The sequence below is a fragment of the Ruditapes philippinarum genome, unplaced genomic scaffold (genome assembly GCF_026571515.1).
Source record: "Ruditapes philippinarum isolate M1 unplaced genomic scaffold, ASM2657151v2 ctg2144_1_1_1_1, whole genome shotgun sequence".
NCBI lineage: Eukaryota > Metazoa > Mollusca > Bivalvia > Venerida > Veneridae > Ruditapes > Ruditapes philippinarum.
This window is the reverse complement of record NW_026860322.1, coordinates 263,528-276,787: the sequence shown is the minus strand read 5'-3', so window position 1 is coordinate 276,787 and position 13,260 is coordinate 263,528. Positions and strand designations below refer to the sequence as shown.

General features: G+C 31.3%; 1 protein-coding gene across 1 annotated transcript; it reads left to right on the top strand.

Moving 5' to 3' along the window:
* The first annotated feature begins 1,989 nt into the window (after positions 1 to 1,989).
* LOC132759646 (cysteine-rich venom protein-like) lies at positions 1,990 to 12,252 on the top strand. The gene is made up of 11 exons (XM_060751457.1): positions 1,990 to 2,062; positions 2,291 to 2,334; positions 5,615 to 5,708; positions 6,169 to 6,245; positions 7,466 to 7,556; positions 8,366 to 8,505; positions 9,035 to 9,120; positions 9,764 to 9,867; positions 10,479 to 10,583; positions 11,346 to 11,468; positions 11,670 to 12,252. The coding sequence occupies exons 1-11, from the start codon at positions 1,990 to 1,992 to the stop codon at positions 11,942 to 11,944; spliced, it is 1,212 nt and encodes a 403-aa protein (XP_060607440.1). The 3' UTR covers positions 11,945 to 12,252.
* Positions 12,253 to 13,260: the final 1,008 nt, after the last annotated feature.

Here is a 13,260-nt window from a genome sequence, read left to right as displayed (position 1 = left end):
ACACGGCTTAAAATCTCTTTTAATGCTTCTTGACTCTTTGACCCTGTAAACATTTTATTATCAAGGTTTGCTTGGGCTATATCAAAAGTGATTTGTTGACTAGTTCTTTACAATATAAAAATGTAAAATGTTCTTCTACATATCTGTAGAAGATATACAAATTTTATTTCTGTTTAAAGCTGCATGCCTCAAGATGAGCCAAACTATGTCAAGAAAATCAACCTTGAGAAAAATGTTTTTTAAAAGATTTTAAGAAATGTAAAAATATTCGCAATTCAAGTAATAATTTACATTGTAAAATTTCATGAAAATTAGCATGGATCTGGAGGCATGCTGCTTTAAACAGCAGATAAACAACTGGTAAGTGAAACTAAAATAAAACAACAACAACAGCAACGTTTTTGATGAAGATAACGTTTATAATGATAGTAATACTTGTACAAATGATAATGACAGTGATGATAACAGCAACAACAGCAATAATGATAATTATGGTGATTATGATGATTTTTGGTGATAATCATAAGTAAAAATAGTTTTCAGAGTTCACAAAAGTTTGTAATTTATAAAGTGTTGCATGAATATATTTAAATATTATTAAATGAGTATAGATTCCGTATTGAATTTATAGAACAACTTCAATTAAATATGTAATATTAGTCTTATTTGTTTTTATATGATAAGCACAACATGACCATGTCTTTTATTACGAAATCGAACAAGCATAACGGGTATGTGATAAAAGAAAAGTTTCAGGATCTTTTACGCTTATCTTGATCTAAACCCCAATTATTTAAGATATTTTATGCTTATCCCGATCTTGATTCTATGTGAGCAAGAGGTTGGTATTAGTGTGCCCAGAGATTTAATATTACCGAGATAAATCATATATACAAAGTTAGTAGATAAATATTCATGGTATAACGTAATATGAACCCGTAGATTAATTCTGATAATAAATTGTCGTTTGAAATGGGACTAAAATGCAACGAAACTGAAATATAGCCATTCTCCATTCATATTATTACTTATCTATATACGCGGATTGATACAGATTATCTGAAAGGTTTTCACTGGACGTTTCTCATATGGTGGTGTTAGTGGGGGACCTGTATCAATTGTCATAATATTTCGGCCAGACGTGACTAAATCACATACTTGTTTCCCAATTCAGACTGCTGAAAATTAATAACAACATTTTTATATTAGTACAGATGGTTCTTATAAGCATTTTTTAAGTTTGGTATGTTCAATATTCTCATTACACTTTTCTTATCTTAACAACATTTGTATCTATCAACAGTAATAATGCGATGTGTAAATAAATCCCATTGAAAGTATTGTGTACGCCGCAAAGTCCTTCACTAATCTAAGGGCTGAAATTGTTAATTTAGAAGTTTATATACTTCTTCTTTTTAATTCTATCAAAGCCACTCAAATCTTCATCGCGAATTTAGCATTGATGATGTACTTTGATTGGACAAAACCTGTCAAATATAAAAGTTTGATTTGCATGCCTTATCTAAAACTGGACTATACAAAAACTTGACGTTACTCTAGTGACCGCATTTAGGACTTGTATGTTATTGTAGATGTTAAGTGTATGGATGTAAAAAAAATTGAAAAGTTTTGATAAAAAATACATTTTTTTATCTTTATCGGAAAAATGTTGAAAGCAAACTTTGTGATTGCTTTGCTGCTTGTTTTTTCTTTCTTACGTGGTAGGTATTTTTTGCAACTGTGCAATCTATTTTAAGCAGGCTTTGCTTTGGATATGACTAAATGAACAATTATTTCAAGAAAGAATTACTATTATATGAAGTAAATCTGTTTTACATATTTTGTAATCTTCTAAAGCAAACGTTCTGTGATGAAAAGAAAATTTCCAGCAATGTTAAGATATGTCAAGAACAAAAACAACTTTTACGTTCTATTATTGAAATAAAAAGTATTAAGCAAAGAACCACCTATTCGCGTTAACTAACTGGCATGGCTGAATGGTTAAAGCGTCTGACTAGTGATTTAATGATCGTGTGCCGCATGGGTTCAAACTTCAAACTCTGTCAGGGGCAAGTCGTTGTTACTTTACACTCAGTACTGATTGGTTTCAACTGTGTCTATAAGCTTATAGCTTTCTATACAGTCGAACTAAAATAAATTCTGTATAAAGCAAATAACTGAAATATATACTATGTTTTTCTTATCCATTCTATTTAATACCAAAACAACTTTAATCTTGTGAGATTAAACTTTTAAATTTTTTTATTTATTTTTAATATTTTTATTATAGGCGATGCAGCTGTGGATGCGGCGGACTGTGTTAAAAGACCACGGGTAAATAATCAAACTTTGTAAAGAGATGCGGGACGTTTCTTTGAAACTGAAAGGTTGTGTCACTCAGGATCGTCTTGATTTTAATAAATGCGCTTCCAAGGGTGAAATAACTACTATAATACTTTCCATGGTTCTGAAACAGTTTTTTTTTTTTTTGGGGGGGGGGGGGGGGTTATATCAGGATATAGACCCCACCCCCACCATTCCCCAAAAAATGTGCAAGTTCAAGTTAAAACAGCAGATTAAACCATGTCTCCGAGTAAAAAAATCACAAATTTTACAATGAAAGAGCATTATATGAAAAAGTACATCTGAAATATCAATACACAATTTAATCTGCAGATTTAAAGCAGCATGCCTCCATATTCTAATTTTCATGAAAGTTTTAAAAAGGTATCTTAAAGTTAAATATTGTGAAGTGAAAAAGATAAGTAATTTACTATTGCAAATAACACTTACAATCCACGTAAAATACCAAAAGAAGTTTGATTTTCTTTAAATATTTTCTCTCATCAAGAAGCATGCATTTTTAACATAAAAAAGTTTTGTTTTACTATATTTAACAAATAGAGTCATTAAATATCATTATATGTACCAAGTTTATCAAGAGAGGAAATGTGGAAATGATTCTAAAGTTTAAACTGAAAATTCATTTGCTGGTTCAAACCATCTCTCTATATACAGGCAAGTTATTTGATGGGAAAAAAGGCAATTAGAAGTAAGAACGAATACCAGTTACCAAGTCTTCTAAAGAAAATTGTGTAAATGAATAGGAACTTTTAATTTCACGATGAAAGATAATGTGATAAATAGCTTACTAGATTAAAAAAATACATATACTGACAGATTTAAAGCAACATGCCTCTAGATACCTGTCAATTTTCATGATTTAAAAAAATGTATTCAAAAAGTAAAATATTGTGAAGTGAGCAAAGAAAATAATCTACACATTTCAAACGGCACTTACAACCCATGTAATTTACCAAAAATAGCTCAAAATATGCAAAAATAGCCATTACTGTGTTAGTAACTATTTTAGAAAATATTGTGAAAAATACTGCAAAATAGGTCATTAATTGCATATAACATGGAAAATACTAGTTTTATCTTGAATCTTTTTACTTTTCTAAAAATAGCAGTACAATTTTCTCAAGTTTGATTTCCTTGAAATATTTTTGGTCATCTGGTGGCATGCAGCTTTAATCTAAAATGATTTTTAGCATATGATCTTTTTACTTATTTTAATCATATGTCAAGCTTTTGATTATGATCCTTTCCGTGGGATATTTAGAATTCAACACGTGACAATATATGCAATATATTGTTTACATGGCAACCAGACTACACAACGACCAGTTAAAATAGATTTTCGGACTTCACAATGTTAAGTAGAACAATAACAAACCATAATAACCCACTGTACTACAAAATGATTAATAAAAAAAACCCCGAAGAGCGCAATTAATTGACGGAAAAGATTATTTCATTTGAATATGTTTGCATTGCGAAATTCTCCAGTTGCTATTCATTGTTCGCGACATTTCATTTTTGATAATCAAATGCCCTCATACCAATCGGAATTATCGGCTATTATGACCGACGAAAAGGCCTGAGAAGTTGCTGTCGCCCTTTCACAAACATAAGGGCGTCGCGATTCGGTGTGGACGCCAATCAGCAACAACTACTCGTAATTTATGTATACCGTGGATAAAATGAAAATCTATCCACTTCAACGACAGACAAGTAAATATCTTATACTAGGGTAGTACAACGTATTAAAAATATGTACGTACACATTTTTGTAAACTGTGCAAATTCATTTACAATAATATAATGGAACTTTTGATATCTAAATGCGTACGCATAAAGGCAGGCACGCATTAGCAAGTGAGCAATAGTCATAAAATGCATGAAAAAATTACTTGTTCATTAACTTTATTGTCAATAAGAACACTCCGGAAACACTCGATAAATGACTATCTGTTGAACAAAGTTAATCAATCAAGGAATTAAACCTCTCTGTTTTTCAATGAACATGCTGTTTATTTTAAGAATCACATAAAATAATACTTCATTTAAAGAGCTTACTATAGAGCCTTCTCATTAAAATGTTAATCTTTAAGCACAATTCTTCTTTTAATATACTCGATTTTTTCTGAACACTGAGTCAATTATTTTCAACAATTTTGTGTAAAGAATAGATACGTAGTAATATTTACCAATTAGATCTAACAAAAAAAAGATAACCTATATACTTTAACCTTTTATTTCTTTATTTGCACGTTTTTTATAATTAATTGCAAATATCAAAAGTGATTTTTATTGAATTAAAAATAATTATCGTGAAAATCGATACATAAGTTAAGAAAATTAAATGTTTGAAAATTATACTTCATTAACATGTGACAATCTCCAGTCTAAATCCTATTGCACGCCATGAATTGTAAATCCTTACATATATTTCGTATACTGAATTGCAAAATGGCCTGTTATCATGACATCTTTGCCGATGAATAAAACATAATAGATTTAGGCAACAATATTATTAAAAAAGTTTAAAGGCCCATTATTCCTAAGTATGCTTGCTTTAATTCTTATTTCATAAAAATTTCTTATTTTTGGTGCCCCGTTACTTACTGGCGAATAACTTGAACCAGTTTTTGTTTCTGTTACTTTTTTGGCAATATGTACTATTATAGTGATTTAGTATTTTGCATAGAAGTCAAAAATACTACTTTCTTTACATTTTTGCTGCTTTATGACAAATATTTTCACATTCAACACTACTTTCGCTGTTAAGCATCATTTTAACATTATAATATGTTTGCTCTTTCTAAACAAGGAAAACAATTATTCATTTCTGAGGCATAATGGGCCTTTAACATTTGAATTATTTATGTCATGTTTTAATTACTTTCGAAATTGACTTGCTTTAGGTTATATACTGTTGTCAAGTCGATATATATTGCGATTCACTATATGTATAAATTGAATAGCATGTTCGAAATATATAAGTATTCTAACAGTCTGAAAATTGATCACGGACAATGTGTCTAATAGTCATTTGTACTGCACTGCTTATTCGCCACTTATGTGATATTAGTAGTCAGTCACTTGAGGAGAAATTGATGATTACTGGTTAGTCACCCAGGAAAACCGGTAAGCTGGGTCGTCCCCCGAAATATGGCAAAAAAGTGTTAGTCGGTGAAAAAAAATGAAACAAAAGTAACGATTATATCTATACATCATTTTAGATGATATCTTATTGTTTTTTTTGCAGGTTAGATACCCCTATTGTCTCGATAAATTTGATGCACGAGAAGGTCATACTATGTGCTTAGGTGCCATACGTCAAAGACTAATGAATGACACAGGTAAAATCATTGCAAAAATACCGGCAACATAATACTGAAGAGCAAGATGGTTGCGCATTGTATTGAACATAAATATGATAAGTTAAATGAAATAGAAAACATGCTTGCATGTTTAACATTATTTTTATCTTGTTATCTTGAATACTTTTTTAAATCATCATTCTTAGATTTGAGAGTGTTAAAAGAAAGAACATGGGATTGCTGCCTAAGAATAATTGTATTTTCACTGTTGTCTTTAATATAATAAATGAAATAACTTAACATTACATCGCTGACAAGAGTCCTTTAAAATATGAAATATGAATCGATATTATTGAAGAAAATCATTCAGGACTTGCAGTAAAAAAATCCTAAATGGAACGAAAAGCAATTTTGAACAACAGAAGGCATGCGATAATCCGTGATTATGTTGTGCTTCTTAATATATTTTTCGTTTGCTTTTCAAATTGTTGTATTTCAGCAAGAAATTTGCTTGAACATCTCCACAACGATTTGAGATCATCAGTTCATCCACCCGCAGCTAACATGATGCTAATGGTAGGGGAAACAAAGTTTCTTTTCATTTTTTATTTCTTTATTAAAGGGACTCCGCTGAGGTTTTTTTGGCATGACGGGACTGGATTTTTTTCCAGAGATTTGTGTATCATTTGATGTAGCTCTTGGCCAATAACTTGCGTGCAAAATTTCAAATCATAACATCACCCCGTTATTCCATAATCGTCATTTGCATTGTGCAAAAGGACACAAATATATAAAGCGTTGCAACGCTTTTCACTCAAAATAGACTGGAAATCTTAAAAAAAATATTTTTAATTTCATTCTGAGCATATTTCTTAATATTCCTTGCAGATTTTTTTCATTTTAAGTGCACTACCTGGTCTATGCAAGATTTTCAAATTTTATTATTTGAAATCAAATAAAATTTTACCATTTCATGTTTAAATGTTGATTTTTTTTATTTAGCCGGTGCTAGCGGACGTGGACGGTAGTTTGTACTTTACAGTACCGTCCATGAACAGGCTCAATCAAACCGATCAATTTTGCCGTTTTGAACTTTTTTTAGGGATTATTGTTTTCTCTATTTTAAGGCTTTTTTTAACTTAATTTCAAATTAACGTACAAAATATAAAAGGGAACAAAATGCATCTGTAAATCAGTTTATTTTTATGGCAACAATTCTTTGTTAAAAAACAAATGAAAAGGAAAGAAATTGATTTCAACGCATTTGCAAAACAGGAACAACTTTATAATTCACTAATTACGCTAACATGGATTTTAAGTCCTCCACCATTTGTACAATCGATACATATTTTTATTGAATTTACCATTACTAATATAAATAGATTGCAGGTAGTTTGAATTAATGGTTTTGTTTAGTTTGATATTGAAAATAAGATAGGAACATTGTCTTCATACTTTTATGTAGTCCGTCTCTCAACCCAGTGATCGTGGGTTCGTGCCTTACTTAGGTCACGATCATGTACCAGCACTAAACAGTTTTAATAAGTGGACACAAAAGTTGCATGATTTTGATTTGTGACCGAGCTTAAAAAATATGTTGTAACATAAGTAAAAAAGATGCGTTTATAAGCTAGAATTAAGCAATATTGTCAATATTGTTACATGTTATCGGCACAGAAGAGAAAAAAATCATTTTATTGATAAATTTTGTTTATGATCAAAGAAATATTGACACTTGTCTTGTGATATTATGGTCATGTAAATTATTAATTTAGCAATATTTCATATGTTCACAGCAATACAACCAAGTCTTGGAAAAGGAAGCACAAATATGGGCAGAACAATGTAACATGACGCATGACAGACCGGATCTTCGCTTTGTAGCAGGTATAGAACAGTTCAAGGGTCAAAACCAAACTGGTATCAAATAATGATTTACTTAACATGATATGATTTAGATGATTTGCAAGAATTGTTTTACAGATATAGTTAGAATAAATCAAAGAAATACTTTGCATTATATGAAAAAAACCTCTTCAAACTTCCTCAAAGAAATACTTTGCATTATAAAAAACTCTCCAAACTTTTAAAGAAATACTATGCCTTAATAAAAAAACTCTACAAACTTCCTGAAAGAAATACTTTGCATTATAAAAACCTCTCCAAACTTCCTCAAAGAAATACTTTGCATTATAAAAAACTTCCTCCTATATCAAACCCTTTGGTCTGATGTAATGGTTGTCTGACTTAGGAAGAAACCTCATAATTGAGCCGCGTCATGACAAAACCAACATAATGGGTTTGCGACCAGCATGGATCCAGACCAGCCTGCGCATCCGCGCAGTCTGATCAGGATCCATGCTGTTCGCTATCAGTTTCTCTACTTGTTATTGGATTTGTAAGCGAACAGCATGGATCTTGATCATACTGCGCGGATGTGCAGGCTGGTCTGGATCCATGCTGGTCGCAAACGCATTACGTTGGTTTTGTCGTGACGCGGCTCATATTGATATGTGTGGTTATTTCATACATTATTATTAAGTTATTTAACATCCAGCATATCTGATTGTCTGCGGAAGAGATATTTAAATTTCTAAATCTTGAAATATCTAAATTCTGGTTAATTCTAGGTAATGTACATTTTCAAATAAAATAAAATCACTGAAAATGATATAATAACATTTATCTACTTCTAGGACGATTTGCTGTCGGGCAAAACATTGCCAAGTCTTCAGTGTATAACTGGACACGCATCTTTGAACAATGGAAAGGTGAAAATGGATCGTTCAAATACGGTGGTAAGAATAATGCAACGGCTGTACAAGAGTTTGCACAGGTTGGTTTATTATTGGTCCTGTCATTTGTAAAATAGCACCGGGCATATATTTAATATTTCTCCTACAAAATAAATAAAAACTAATCAATAAATTATTGATATAATTGGGATGATTTAATTCGATTTTGATAAATGCCATAAATTAAGATTAAAATGTTTTCTTTAAAATCAAATTATTTTGTCATGGTATAGTAAATAATCATTTATAACTATTCTTTTAAACTGTTTGGGTGTTTTTTTTCTTTCAAACAAATGTTTATCATTTTTGATAAAAGACTAATAGTAAGATATCCACCGTGAGCATCGAAAACAAAGTAAAAAAGGTAAAAATAACAATTTTGCTTTGACTTAGTCTGTTCATGAGGGATAAAAGTATGTGCAACGTCACTCACGCCCCCTAGCACCGGCTTAAGAAGTATTCAATCTTCAGCACTCAAGTTTGGAATTCTCTTGAATGACCAGAATAGATTGCGCATGCGTTTATATAATTTTACTAGGTACTTATTTAGCATTTTTTTATTGTTTTCAGATGATTACGGCGGAGACGAGTCTTCTTGGATGCGGAGTGAGTAAATGTGGCACGGACTACTTTTATGTCTGCAATTATGCGCCTGTGTAAGTATATCATCATTAAAACAACCGTAAGTTACATTTAAATAGAGACATAGATTTCTTAAAACGTTATCAATAGATTACATTGTACTTATGATGAACTATATTAAGTAACATTCGTGTTCGATTTTATCTTTTGGCAGTTAACTCTTACATAAAGATACTGGTTATAACAATTAGATGAAATAGTGTCCGTACTCTCAGTGATAGACCTTCATTTTGTATGGAATGACTGCCTAACAATAAGATAAATTAAAAAAAAGGATAAAAGAAAAATCAATAAAGGGATTAAAATGAAACTTAATAGGGTAATTAAAACAGAAAAAACGCCATACATCAACAAACAAACCATAATTTTGAAGATAATATTAAGTGAAATATATATTAAAAGAAAAGGAATTTCAGAAAATGAAATAAGATACTGAGTAAAAACACAGTAGCAGTAATAGTAGCAGTGGCACTAGCAGATGTAGTAAAAACAATCCAAAAATACTAAAACTTCGCTATCAACGTGTAAACATTATCATATCGTTTTGTCTTATCCTCAACATAAGTTAGGTGTAAAATCATTAAAAATGGTTTGACTTAGTTTTGTTGATCACTTTTATATGTCTTACAATACTTGCCTTTCCTTTTCTGATATCAGAATGAATAACAACAACCTAGATAAACCATATCTTGAATCACAATCGGGCAAATGGTGTGACTCGTGTTCAAAAGTATGTGATAACGTCACATCTCATATGTGCGGTGAGCCTTTATGTTGTTTTTCTATATACTTGCATATATAGTAATACATTATATTATTATTATATTGTTATATTATATCATACTGTTTGACCGTGTATTCAATCACGCCAGTATCTGCCATATCCTTCATTGCAGATACTGGCGTGATTGTCTAGAGCGAACGGAAGAATTAAGTTAGTAAAATTCTGAAAAAGTAATAGAGCACTTCAAACGCAAATGCATCGCTTAACACACTTAAAAATAGCCAATGATATATTTTATTAGAGAACGTTTACCTTGTACTTTTCACGTGTATAATATTACAGATTCGATAATTGATTAATTCCTTTTGAATTAAACGACCATAAAATTCGTAACAATATAAGAAAAAAAATATGCCAGATTTGCCATGTAGAACTTAATATCATCTAACATAGCTTTACAGCCATTCAAGATTATAACCACAATTGTACATCTGCAAGTATAAAAGACCAATATCCAAGTGTTAAAAATAATGCAACCAGTGTAGCTTTGGCTGGTCAAATTGCTTTTATATATAATCAAAAACATTTGTATGACCATTTTTACATAAGAAATAAATATGACGGAATTTCATGTTATTGTACAATTAGATTGTTTTGGAAAGTTCTGTATAAACGGTGGCAGTTTGGATCTACAAACATGTACGTGTAATTGTATCCAAGGTGTTCAATCATACGATCCAGAACATTGCGAGCGTAAGTTTTTTTAATTTCATCTATAGGCTAGAAAGACACATAAGTTATGTTATTTATCAGAAGGAATCAACTCTTAGCCTGCTTACAGCAACTGTGTCCAACCATGAGACCATTGCGTACTAAGTTCAGCCGGGACATCCGCGCCGTCTGATTATGGCCTGCACTGATCGCTGATCATTCGACAGAATATTTTAAAGTTTTCCCTATAAATTATGAATGGTTTTGTCACGAATGAAAGATGGACAAGTCCATTTAAGATATATAGAGTGGTAAATATTAAGGACTTACCTGTGGTACGATTATGATTTTTAGGAAAGGGTTTTAAGTCAAATAGAGATTCTCACATACACACGAAAACTTAGCAGGAACTACTTAATATAGGTTGACGCATCTTTGTACTTCAATAAAAGCACGCTTATGAAACTTGGGAAGAACCACTTACATTTCGCAACGAGCTGAAAATTGAAAATAATTATTTCATCATAATTGTAAGGCTCAATACACGTATATGAGAATATCTAAAATTTCTCACTTCTCGACAAGTTTTCAACTATATCATTTCAAAACAATAAAAATCCTTTGTTACAAGCTTTAATAACCTTTGTTATGTTATTAATTTGAAATGGAATTTCAAATTCAGTCTTTATAAAATACGTTGCCTCCTTCTTAACATTTCAACGATGCCAATGAAGTATGATAACCATTTCATTTTCTTTCCAAACATACGAGCATATAATGCTTAACAATATTTGATAATTACAGTAAAGTGTGACAAAGATGGTGATGACAAGACCCGCTGTGGAAAGCCACCGTATGAAAAATCAACATGTAGCAGTAATCCTGACACAGCGTTCCACTGTCCATGGATGTGTGACATTTGCCCATGTATGTGCTAACTTCTTTAACTATATCTTTTGTACGAGTATTTGCATAACTTCTCTACTTTTAAGTTTTGCTTTCTTATATATTTTGCTATTTTAGCATACTCGTTAATTAATTTAAAAAAATAACACATTCGCAAATCAATCAAAAGATTCTTATATACACACGAATCAATGGCTTTGGACATTAATCTTCTAATTATAGATGCTGGCATGAATTATAGCAGTGAAGGCAAGGCATTGCTTCCTTGGGAAAGAGGTCTACCCAACTGCACATCCACCACATTGACACACCCAATGTCAGGTCAAAAGGGCGTGTCTACCGCCTCCAGCATACAAACCACTCCTTCCTCAAACCATAACGGAACACAGTTTGGTAGCAGTCGTAATGGCGGTTCAGATCTCAACAACCCTGTTGTCCGAATTAGTGTTGTTTTCATGATGATATATTTCACGGCAGAATGGTTCTGCAAATTCTGATATTTCATAGACAAAAGATATTTTGTAGAACAGTAGCGTATGGCTAAATGACAAACTGCAACAATGAACTATATATAATACGTTTATGACAAGGGCATATTCTGCCCAGTTAGTGTAAATGTTTTTACTAGGAGCTTCACTGAGGTAAAAAATCGCAGGAAAATATGCCTGGTTGATGTCATGTAAAAAAACATCAGTGAAGTCCCCTTTAAATTGTGAAAAACCTTTAAAATGTTAATTTTTGCCTGTTGCATGTTTTGAGATAGCTATATGAACGTTTACCTTGTAAAACTTTTTTAAATAAAACTCTTTAAAGTGACTTGTATATTTGTTATTATTGCCAAAAGTTTTGATTAGAATAGTGTAATATCTATATAAATAAAGCACAAGACTTGTCACTTGGCTTCAAGTGAATGTTGTAACAAGAGCATGTACATTGTATCATAATTATTGAAATTGTCAGTTGTATCTCTTGCTGATCATGCGTGATTTCGTGTACTTGTTTCAATTTCGAAAACAAAGAAAGCGTAGAAGTTTTAGCGATGTCTTTTAACCCTTAGCCTGCCGGCGACAACAGAAAATGTACTATGAGACCAGTGCAGACCAAGAACAGTCAGGACATCCGTGTCGTCTGATAAGTGGTCTGTACAGTTCTCTTTTCAGAATATATTTTGAAATGTTCCCCGAAAATCGTAAATGGTTTTGTCGAGATGGAAAATAAACAAGCAAATGTCGTTATAAATTTCCTAAATAAAGGTCAAAGAAAATAAATTACAGTTTGGCATCATTTATAAGGGTTAAAAAGGTGATCATAACTTTTACAAGCCTTACGAAGCATGATGTCATGTATGGCACATCGATGTCAGTATTTTTGATGATGAATCATCAGTTGTGTTGGAAGTTATAAAAGTTTCCAGATCAGGTGTTCTTAAGAATGTAGATAATCAGAGTAACAATGACATTGGAAACGAAATATTATAGCATTTTAATTACAAAAATGGATACATGTTTCTATAAAAATCACGTGTGTATGCATGTTGTATTTGATCTACGTATTTGTAATCACACAATAAAGATCTGCGATGCTCATATTATATAAACTAGTATCTTTGTGAGCTTAAATCTGCAATATCCGTAGAAGTTTCCACAAAATGATTTATTTATAAGATATAAAATGTTTTCCTTGAAATGTATTGGTAAGAGGGAAATCTAGATATTCATTGTAGACTGTAAAACAATCATTGCCAAAGAATGGTTACTGAAAATTACAGACATTTTTCGTCCATTGACAGTATAATGACTCACATTTACGAGAT

Coding starts and splice junctions, on each gene's coding strand:
- LOC132759646 (XM_060751457.1), top strand. CDS start 1,990: ATGGCTGAATGGTTAAAGCGTCTGACTAGTGATTTAATGATCGTGTGC. Junction 8,506..9,034: donor CTGTACAAGAGTTTGCACAG/GTTGGTTTATTA, acceptor TATTGTTTTCAG/ATGATTACGGCGGAGACGAG. Junction 9,121..9,763: donor GTCTGCAATTATGCGCCTGT/GTAAGTATATCA, acceptor TTCTGATATCAG/AATGAATAACAACAACCTAG.